Here is an 11,501-nt window from a genome sequence, read left to right as displayed (position 1 = left end):
GTCTCTCTGTGGGAGTCCCTCGAGGAAGACCTTAGAGGCCACGGTATAGTAGCTATGTGTCGTAATTCAATTATCGTTAGAATCTCTACTCATAGACGACGCCGCAATAGATCCTCTGCTCGGCGTCGCAACCCATCCAATCTATGCCATTTACCCACCCTCGCCATCACTGACCTTGAAGTGATGGGAGGACTCTGGAATTGCCAGTCAGCGGTCAAAAAGGCAGACTCTATTTCGGCCTACGCGTCCCTCAATACCCTCCATTTCCTGGCCCTGACAGAGACTTGGATCACTCCAGAGAACTCTGCCACTCCTGCTGCCCTTTCCACTGTTTACTCTTTCTCACACACCCCTAGGGCTTCGAGGCGAGGAGGAGGGACCGGACTCCTCATCTCTCCGTTGTGGACCTATCAGGTCCTTCCACTAGAACACTTGGCCAGATCTGCATTTGAACTCCACGCTGTCACTGTCACCCTTCCTATTAATCTCTTCATTGTGGTAATCTACCATCCCCCTGGTCCCCTTCGTGACTTCTATGACGAAATGGATGCCCTTCTCAGCTGCTTTCCTGAAAATGGCACACCACTCGTTATACTTGGCGACTTTAACATCCTGCCAGAGAAGTTGCACTCACCTGAATTAACCAACTTTTTTGCCACCTTTGACTTAACACTATCCCCTTCTCCCACACACAGGGCAGGGAACCAGCTTGACCTGATATTCACAAGGTCCTGTGGCACCTCTGCTCTCTCTGTTACCCCACTCCCCGTGTCTGACCATCATTTTGTTGCTTTTTCTCTCCCCTTAAAGTCCTCTCCCCCCCTCCTTTCTAGTCCCCACATTGTCACCACCCGCCGCAACCTCAAAACTCTCTCTCCCTCTACGTTTGCCTCAACTGTTCTGTCTTCACTACCTTCTATTGAACAATTCTCTCAACTATCCACAGAGGATTCCTCTGACACCCTGCTATCCTCCCTCTCCTCCTCTTTGGACTCCCTCTGTCCCTTCCACTCCAGACCGGCACGATCTTCACCCCCCCCCTCCTTGGCTGTCTGAATCTCTGCGGACCCATAGAGCAGAGTTGCGGGCAGCTGAGAGGAAATGGAAGAAATCAGACTGTCCTAATGATCTATCTCACTATCTCCTTCTTCTCTCAGGTTTCACCTCCACTGTGTCAACAGCCAAATCTGCCTTCTACCGGACCAAAATTAACTCCTCCGCCTCAAACCCCAGGAAACTGTTTTCCTTGTTCTCTTCCCTCCTCAACCCTCCCTCCCCTCCTCCTCCTTCCTGCCTCACTGCTGATGACTTTGTTACCTACTTTACCCAGAAAGTAAAGGACATTAGCTCCTCTTTTATCACTGCCACCATCCTCCCTCCCCCGACCCCCACCTCTGTCTTTACCCAATTCATCCCTCTCACCTCAGACGAGGTCAACAGAATTATAACATCTAACCATGCCACCACCTGCCCCCTTGACACTATCCCTTCCTCCCTCCTCCAGGCTGTGTCAAACGACATCCTGCCATTTCTAACCGCACTTATTAACTCCTCCCTCACTTCTTGCATTGTTCCAACGTCTTTCAAGACTGCCAGAATAAAGCCTCTCCTTAAAAAACCAACGCTTGATACCACTGACATCCAGAATTACAGACCGGTATCTCTTCTTTTATTCCTCTCTAAAACATTGGAACGTGCCGTCGCTAACCAACTGTCCTCCTATCTCTCATTTAGCAACCTGCTTGACCCTCACCAGTCAGGCTTCAAAAAAGCACACTCCACTGAGACGGCTCTCCTCGCGGTGACTGAGTCCCTCCGGGCGGCTAGAGCCTCGTCCCTCTCATCGGTTCTCATTCTCCTTGACTTGTCTGCAGCATTTGACACTGTGAACCACCAGATCCTCCTCGCCACTCTCGCCGAGCTTGGCATAGCTGAATCTGCCCTTTCCTGGTTCACGTCCTACCTCGCACTTATGAATCGCACTTATCAGGTAACATGGAATGGCTCCTTGTCCAAACCTTGCACGCTTGATACAGGTGTCCCTCAAGGCTCGGTGCTGGGGCCTCTTCTACTCTCCCTCTACACCAGATCTCTGGGCTCTGTAATTACATCCCACGGCTTTTCCTATCACTGCTATGCTGACGACACTCAGCTATTTCTCTCCTTTCCCTCATCTGACAAAGCCCTGATTGCAACACGCATATCTGAATGTCTGGCAGAAGTCAGCACCTGGACAACTGCCCATCACCTGAGGCTTAACCTCAACAAGACTGAGCTCCTCCTAATACCAGGGAAAGATTGCCCACACATGGACTTACTGGTCACTGTTGAGAACAACACTGTATCTCCTTCTCCAACTGCCAAAAACCTTGGTGTAGTGTTGGACAATCAGTTGTGCTGCACCGCAAACATCACTGCGGTGGCCCGGTCCTGCAGATTTGCACTTTACAACATCCGCAGGCTCCGGCCCTTCCTCACAAGGGAAGCAGCTCAGCTTCTAGTCCAATCACTGGTCATCTCCCGCCTCGACTACTGCAACTCGCTCCTGGCTGGACTCCCTGCCTCTGCGATTAAACCCTTGCAGCGCATCCAGAATGCGGCAGCGCGCCTCGTGTTCAACCTACCAAAGTTCTCACATGTAACCCCCCTCTTCCGAGACCTCCACTGGCTCCCTGTAATAGCTCGCATCAGATTCAAGATGATGGTACTGGCATACAAGGCGGTCGATGGAACTGCCCCTGCCTACCTCCAAGCATTAGTAAAGCCACACACCCCAGCTCGATCCCTCCGCTCAACTACCTCAGCTGGACGTCTGGTACCGCCATCGCTAAGAGCAAGCAAAGGTCGATCAGCAAAGTCACAACTCTTCTCTGTTTTGGGACCTCAGTGGTGGAACGAGCTCCCTGCCGATGTCAGGACCGCAGAGTCGCTCACCAGCTTCCGCAAAAGACTCTGAAAACCTGTTCAGAGTTCATCTCGACTCTGCATAGAAACCAATGCACAGCCACCATTGAATGTTGTACGTCCTGGCACTTGTACATTGCACTTATTCAAGGTACTTAATTGTGTAGCATCTACAGTAGCTGCTATTGCTGCTTTACACGGGGAATGGGTTAGCCTAGCGATTGTTATACTTGCACTTGGTTCTATGAACGTCTTCACTGTACCGACAGCAATATATTGTTTCACTTCTTATGACAAATGTACTTATTGTAACAAATGCACTTATTGTAAGTCGCTTTGGATAAAAGCGTCTGCTAAACGCCCTAAATGTAAATGTAAATGTAAATGACGTCCACAGTCTACCCGTAGGCATTCTAAATACCCCTGACCCCTGCCTGCTCTTTTAAGGATTTGGGTTAGTTTGTTCAGACTCCAGGTAATTTCTAACGTCGTCTTTGTCGAGATGTTAACAGCTATGATTTTTGTTCAACTTTTTGCTTAGCTAGTTGGCGAGTATCCATTGCATTCCAAAGCAGTGTTTGATCTTTGTTTTCTCCAACACAAGAAAGTGCACACAAACTGCACTGGCTATTAGCTTTCTACCATAGTGCCCACTAACTTTTGTGATTACTTGCTTTTGCGGATCAGTCCTTCCAACACAACCAACCTTCAACTGTATACCACCACTACCTACAAACACACACACACACACACACTTCCCCACCCTCAGCCCAACCACACTTTTTTTTCCCCAGACGAGCAGACGCATAAGCCCATCTTTGAGCTGTGCACTACGAGATTGTTTGTTTGTTCCGAAGTTTGTTGGAAGGCAGGTATGGATATTGATGCTGTGCTCCAATATCCATACTATCCATACTTACTATAGTTTGAGTACGTAGGGCGTTCCAATTAAGATTTGGTCGAAAATAAGTGTACTGAAAGGACCCGGATGGTGTACTCAAAACGGTCAAACCGCGAAGTGTGGATTTGATGTACACTTTTCGCACTCAACGGCAGCCATCTTAGCTATGTAGCGGAAGAGGGCGGAGCTTTTAATAGCTGCTAGGCATAAAGAATTCACCGTTTAAAGCGGGATGTTTATTGCGAGGGAGGAGCAGTGGCAGCAGTCGCAATCGCAATTTGAGGTTGGTGCATCACGGAGTATTCGGTCTGAAAATCAGCAAACTCTTTGGTGGACAAGGAAGGGATTGCAAACGCATACACGCACACAGACATAGACACACACAAAGAGGGCTTGACAGAATTTTGATATATCAAGTGTTACATTTTATTTGGTCTCAATCCATTTTTAACTTTTTGTAGCTTTTTTTTGTTTGCACTTTACATTTATTTTCACAGGTTAAACCCCCATTATGATAATGTCAGAGAGAAAGGAAAAAATTACAATGTTCACATACTGTGCATGGACAAACGTGATCCTCATGACACACAAATAAAATAAAATTGATAAAAATAAAAATTGTTTAGGCCCAGCCCAGTGTGAGATCAACACGTTTTTTCTTTTTTTTTTTTTCTTTTAAAGCCCCTACAAGAAATCAGACCCCGTCTTCCAATCTCAGGTGATGGGAGGGGACCGGGTCCGTGGAAAGATCTGGAATATAGGCACGATTTTAGCCGCAACCCGTCCGCAAAAAAACGTCACATAGCCTAGCTTGTGAATGACACAGAACAGGACCCACAAACTGTAATCTGGCAAACAAAACAATATTAGGCGCCCAAAACAAAAACAAAAAAAACTCATGAAGACAGGAATGTAATCAACACTGCAGACCGTTTTCCGAGCATTGACAAAGCAACGTCTTTATCTTGATAGCGGTTTCACGCACATTAGCATTTCAAATGTAAAAGCTAACCGCTACGGGTTCACTGGCAGGGTACAGGCTCTGGTTTGGAATGTGGCTTTTTTAACTCTTTTAAAACTATTTTTAAAGCTGGGGCTACACTGAAAACACTAGGGTTGGGTTTGATTCAAAAGAAAACCGTTTGATACAGATTTAGCCGTAACCAAAACGTGAAATTATTCCGTCCTTGTGGGGAAAGCACCCAAGCATACATCTTGTATATAAATACTCCAGTGAAGACTAAAAAAAAAGGAAATTTACAACCAAAACAAGTTTTCTTCAAACCTACTTCATAATCATAATGCATAATCTTAAAGTAGACTGTGTCAGTAGCAAATTTCAAGAAATGGAAAATATTTTATCCAGTGTGTCCAACGGCGGCCATTTTTTTTCTCCCTCATAAATAAACATGGCACCTCTTGTGTTTCTACCCTAACCAGGCTGGGACCAAACCGCCACAGGGATAAACATTGTTCTGCTTTCACAGTACTCACATACGGAGAGGTGAGAAGCGGATCCAGACTGCAAAAGCCCTACCTTTCAACTGGATATTAGTGTCGCCGGATCAATATTGACCACACACCTGAGCAGCTAAAAGGAGACCACCTCACCCCAGCACAATACTAAGAATCACAATACAGCTTGAATCATGTCTTGAGTGTGTGTTCTTAAAAAGACCCACTGCTATTGTATTGCCCTGAAGGTAATTTGAATCAGAGAATATTCTTTGTGCATGTATGTGTGTGTGTGAATATATACTTGCATTACATTTGGCCCTTATGGAGAGTTTGGGGTGGTATTTGGGTGGTAACAGTGAGACAGACTATCTCCTCACGCGAGCCCTCATCACGGCTGTATGATTCAGAGACAGAGCCCCCCTGTGCGCTGACGGTACCGCGCCAGGCGCCAGCCGTCACAGAAGTTGGCAACGGAGTCCGACTCATGAGCAGAGCTCCCGTTTAATTGAGTGAATCCAGAGAGTTCGGCTCCCGGATATAATTGAGCGTCAATAAATGTGACAGCTGCAATAGCGCATCTCCACGCATCGACGGAGACCAAGAAGAGAATAGAAAGTGCAGAGGCCAAGGAATCGTTGACCTTGCCGATTACAATAAACAAAACCCTGTGCTTATTTGTAAACACCGCTGCCCTCCCCCCCCCCCCCTTGCCCTATCAGGAGCCTTCACTGTTTCCTTGGAAACCAAAAATCGGTCCCCCCCTCCCGACTCTTTTTTTTTTACCCATCATTCAATTTGCGGCCGTGATAAGCTCTAATAGAGGAGAGGGTGCAGATGGTGACCTTGGGCACAGTGCAGAGTGAAATTAACGGGGAATAATATTCCTACTTAGAGAGAGAAATGGAAGAATTAGCCCACAAGCACCTGGCGGAGGCCTTAGCCTTGGTGCTGGCTTGTTGTTGTTTTGGTGTTTGGTGCTATTTCGTTTTGTTTTCGAACGCCAAGCTGGATGAGTGCTTATCGCATGAGGCCAACAAGGCTCTAATAATCTACTGACAATCACAGAGACAGACAGAGCAGGCTTGACGGGCAGGGGCGACGTTAGAAGGCCAAAAACGTGGGGAGGGTAATACCCACTGAGATGTTGGCCACTGTGCGTGATTGTATTTAGTGCGGTTTAATCCTAATCGACCAGCTCGTCTCCAATTGAATGAGATGGGGGTGGGGGGGGGAGAGGAGGGGAATGGGACCACCAACACTTCCACCTTCTCAACTTTCTCCCGTCGACCCTGAAGGAGAGGGCAGTTGGGGATTGTTTCGGAGGCTGCGGTGGGCACACGGGAGGAATACTAAGAGAGAGGGGGGGTTGCAGACAGAGTCACGACCGACCGGTTGTCTTGAAGGTGTCTCATAAAGTGGGACACGCGTACATCAGCTGAAGGGAGGGAAAGGTCAACGGCCCCCACCACTAGCAAACAACCACGACGACCTCCTTCCTGTCTCCGTCGGGCCAGACATTTTAAAACACAGAGTTCAACTTGATTGTCTTCACCGATACCCCCGTTAGGTCTGACCTGTTGTTTTCGGTGGACTTTTGTGTGTGTAGGTTTTAACCAATCTTCTTGTGTTTAGGCAGGTGAGAAATCTGTCCTTTTTCTGTCTTTTTCCTCTGTGAATATGAGGAAGAGCCTTCCATCCTTGAAGCGATGCAAAGTAGTACTATTTTATTAATTCAGAAGATGCAATTATCCAGTGTGAGAAATTAGCTGTTAGGGAATTTTGCTCAAGGATGTCTACAGGTAAGCAGTGGACGTTGGGGTAACTTGTCAGTCCTGGGACCAATGAATGTTCCACAACTGGCAGTGGAACCAAAGTGATTCAAAAGTCAGACAAGAACCAAAAGAACTGTCACCATTCTCTGACTTTTCCATGCATCCCAACCTCTTACATCTCCAATGATGTTCAGTTAAAAACTGCACGGATGAGGTAGCAAAGTTTAGGTCACATGAATTAGGCCCTCCTAAAAAGCCTATTGCCTAAAAATTATCAGCCTACCAGTGCTTTATAAAAGATTGTTTCACAACAGTGTTGATGTTAAACGTCTGTTTTCAACACCAGCAAGGCCTAGTACTTATAGGGTTCAAATAATTGAGAAAAAGCAACCTTAAAATTGGTCGGGGAGTACGGCATCCATGACTGCCGTCGATGGTCAATGACCTTACAAGGTCGTTGGACCGACACACAAGGGGGCATAAAAACCACAAAAGCGGAGAGAAAAGGGAAATTGGCTATCGGTTTGAACAACTGCCAGTTTTGGGAGGGCCACTGAGAAGCTGCAGCTACATTAACCTCCACGTGTGGCATTGAAGCTCAGGTGATGTGTTGCTTTTTGTCCGGCAGCTTTCATGCACACCAGACACAGACAGCCGCTCAAGTGGCCTGTCGGTGGTGGAAACCCTCCAAATACCTCTTCAATCACTGTGGCCTTTTTCCAAATCAACGCTGTGGCACTCTCCGGAGTTCTTTCCTTCCCCTTCTCCTCGTCTCGTGACTTTCCGAGCTTAGTATCTAGCTACTTGGCAGTAGTTAGGGGTCGCGGTTACAATCAGCGGTAGGGATTTATCACGGTTAACAGTGAGGGGAGAGTCTTGGCCAAATACATTGAGGAGAGAGTTAACGGATTCGGCGAAGAAGACGGGCCAGAAGAGGCGGGTGGAGAAGGAGGTCTAAAAGACCTTCTATGTCAAAACATCACCAGCTCAATTAGAACGAGGTCCACAGGAGCAGACGCCGAGTGGAAGGGCATAAAGCAACGGCAAGCATGGTGGTGGTCTGGCACTGAAAGTCATCACTAAGGTACCTGAGGAATGAGATCTTAAATCTGGATGAACTCTCAGATTCCAGGCTTTTGATTCAAATTGGTTGGTCGGGCTTGTCTTATTCAAATCCCTGGGGATTCGCTAATGTCAAGGGCAAAAATAACATTCCTCAGTCATCAAAGTAGCCGAGAGCGAGAGACTTAAAGCGTAGCGTCCATCAACTGAAGATCTGTGCCACAAAAAGACTCGGAAAAAAATCTTCGCTTGAAAAACAGAATCGCAATTTAACACATCTCGGGAACTGACGCGGGTTTTGGGTTGTAATTAATTAGCCCGGGCGTGTGAAAGCTTTGGCAAATGCTCTTTGTCCTTATCGTGGGGCTAATTATCATTATCAGCGAGCTGGCTCCTTCAGAGGGATTACCACACTAATCACAAAAAGCTCTGGCCCTCCAGAGAAGCGCTTGCCGCTCCTCGCGGAAACAAAACTAGTTATTATTTCAAATGACACTTCGTCGTCGACAACGACGACGACCCCCACCCCCCACCCCTATTTAAATGAGTAATTATATATCAGTTAATGTTCTAACAAGACAAATTTCAAAATATAGATGTATTGAGCTGGGCTTAAGTGGGGTCTCTTTTAACGGTTGAAAGATGGGCAATGAAACTCATTAGCGGTAGGTGGGGTGCGGGCCTGGTTTGGGCATGAGAGCAACGATTGGGAATGGTGTGGCTGTGTAGTATGAGAGAGGTTTCACCTCTAGTTCAACGGCCTTTTGTGTGCCACAGAATGGCGTGTGCCTAAATGGGATTCGTCTGAGGACAAAGCAGGCTCAACAATCACTGTGAGGGCTGCTTTCTCCCATTGTGAATCCAGACCCTGATTTAAGGAAAAACGAAAACAAAACAAAACACAGGGCACAGACAGACACACATCTACAAACATTCACTGAAACACAGATACAGACACACACACACACACACACACACAGTGACATACTCGCACACAAAACATTTGGAGCACAGCAGCGCTAATTCTCTTTAACGCGTTGAGCCCATTTCATAGTGTCTTCCCTGAACGACGGGTTAATCTCACACTTTTTATGTTCCCTCACGCTTTAGGAGGAACCTGTGCATTGTCCCCGCTTGAACTCAGAGTCTGCTGCGGCCAAACCCAGCCAAGCGAGCGCACGTGTGTGTCTGTGTGTGTGTGTGTGTGTGTGTTCGGACTGCTTGTCGTCAAAGCACCTCAAAGGGTAGAGATTGAAAAGGCTTATAATAGGAGAGAGAGAGATCGAGGGTGATGGAGAGAGAGACGTATAGAGAAACTGAAACAGCAACTCTGGGACTTGGTTCCCAGGCCTCTTGTCTCTCTCTCCCCGGTTGGAAAATCATGGCGCCTACCCTAACTTCCTGGTTGTCAAAGCAACGACCAATGCCTGCAGAAAAACAGGATTCCATCCCGTGTGCTCTCTCTCTCTCTCTAGGACGACCAAAGAAACGTCAGTTTGTCTTCAGACTCCCTGCAAGCGAGCGCCCGGTCCGTTCCTGTCAGTTCCGGTCGGGCTCCGCCTCTAGAAGCGGTCGTCCCTGAGCTGGGAGGGGGACTTGAAGGGTTTGAGCCCCATGGTCCGACGGGGCCGCGCCCTCTCCCGGGCCCCATCCAGGGGCCGGCCGCTGTACGCCGCCAAGCCGCCCAGGTCGATGAGCGCGGCCGAGTCGGCGGTGGCGTGGAACGGGGCGGCCAGGCGGGCGGTGGGCAGCGTGGGCGAGCCGTTGGCGGAGCACGGCGCCGAGCGCGAGGTGGTGGGGAAGGGCGGCGAGAAGGGGTCGAAGGCGGAGCCGCCGAAGCCGCCGTTGGGACCTTCGATGTCTTGGGGGTCGGGGGCCCCCCGCAGGGCGAAGGGGTCGCAGTCCGGGGAGGGGAAGGGGTGGCAGCCGGCGAAGGGGTTGGTGGACGAGGGATGGTGGTAGCCCAGCGGCTGGCTCTCCGAGCGCCGGGCGGGGGCGTGACCCCCCCCGGGGGCCCCGCCGGCGCCGCCGGCCGAGACAAAGCTCCAGGGGTCGATGCGCGGCCGCATGGGCGAGGGGCGGGGCCGGGGGATGACGTTGACCTCCAGGCGGCGGGTCTTGGGGCTCCAGAGGCGGGGGTTGGGGAGCAGGGAGAGTGTGGCCCTCGGCTTGTCCTCCATGTCCCGGGAGTCCTGGCACAAAGGCAGGTCCAGCACTGGGGACACGGGGGCATCAGAGTTCAAACATCAGAGTCAAACATTAGAGTTCAAAAATTTGAGTTCAAACATTAGAGGTCAAACATTAGAGGTCAAACATCAGAGTTCAAACATTACAGGTCAAACATTAGAGCTCAAACATTAGAGGTCAAACATTACAGGTCAAACATTACAGGTCAAACATTAGAGGTCAAACATTAGAGCTCAAACATTAGAGGTCAAACATTAGAGGTCAAACATTAGAGGTCAAACATTAGAGCTCAAACATTACAGGTCAAACATTACAGGTCAAACATAAGAGTTCAAAAATTTGAGTTCAAACATTACAGGTCAAACATTAGAGGTCAAACATCAGAGTTCAAACATTACAGGTCAAACATTAGAGCTCAAACATTAGAGGTCAAACATTAGAGGTCAAACATTAGAGGTCAAACATTACAGGTCAAACATTAGAGGTCAAACATTAGAGCTCAAACATTAGAGCTCAAACATTAGAGGTCAAACATTAGAGCTCAAACATTAGAGCTCAAACATTAGAGGTCAAACATTAGAGCTCAAACATTAGAGGTCAAACATTAGAGTTCACATATTGGAGTTCAAACATTAGCATTCAAACATTAGAGGTCAAATATCATCATGTCAACATTAGCATGTCTACGTTATCATTCAAACAAAAAGTCAATGTTACCATTTCCACATTATCATTTAAACATTAGAAGTCAAACATTACTAAATAAACATTAATAAAAATTAATCATCCATAAAAAACATAATCTAAACATAATAAAAATATGACTGTCCTCTAAACATTACCCTTCTTCATAAACCTAAATTACATCTCAATTAAATATGATTTTCTTTTTATTAAATATGACATTATCATACATCACTATTTAAACATGACATCCCCCTTTATGATATCACCATTTAATCATGACAAACATCAACATTTAGAACTGCACAGTTTAGGATTTATTGGCATCTAGCGGTGAGGAAACTGAGGTAGCCAGACAACCCGTACTACCTCCTGAGCCTCTGCCTCCCCTCCTCTACCACAGCAACAACTAGTCATCAAGTGATGAGGTTCCTTGGTAGATTAGTAATTTAATTGAGTTATTTAGTATGAAAAAGTATAGGTTGTAGCTTACAGGTAAGATAGCGATTTAGTAAAAAATGTAAAATGCATCC

At 47.5% G+C, this 11,501-nt stretch overlaps 1 protein-coding gene across 1 annotated transcript in view; it reads right to left on the bottom strand.

Annotated features, from left to right (window-relative positions):
• Positions 1-5,982: 5,982 nt before the first annotated feature.
• LOC307091102 (mitogen-activated protein kinase kinase kinase 11) overlaps positions 5,983-11,501 on the bottom strand; it is a 39,707-nt gene continuing 34,188 nt past the window's right edge. Inside the window, exon 10 of the mRNA XM_079757975.1 lies at positions 5,983-10,312. Coding sequence (XP_079614101.1) covers positions 9,660-10,312 — 653 coding nt within the window. The 3' untranslated portion in view covers positions 5,983-9,659. The remainder of the gene's footprint in view (positions 10,313-11,501) is intronic.

Source organism: Pollachius pollachius, assembly GCF_949987615.1.
Source record: "Pollachius pollachius genome assembly, chromosome: 20".
Taxonomy (NCBI): Eukaryota; Metazoa; Chordata; class Actinopteri; order Gadiformes; family Gadidae; genus Pollachius; species Pollachius pollachius.
Note: the sequence above shows the minus strand (reverse complement) of the source record. Positions and strands in the feature narration are given on the sequence as shown.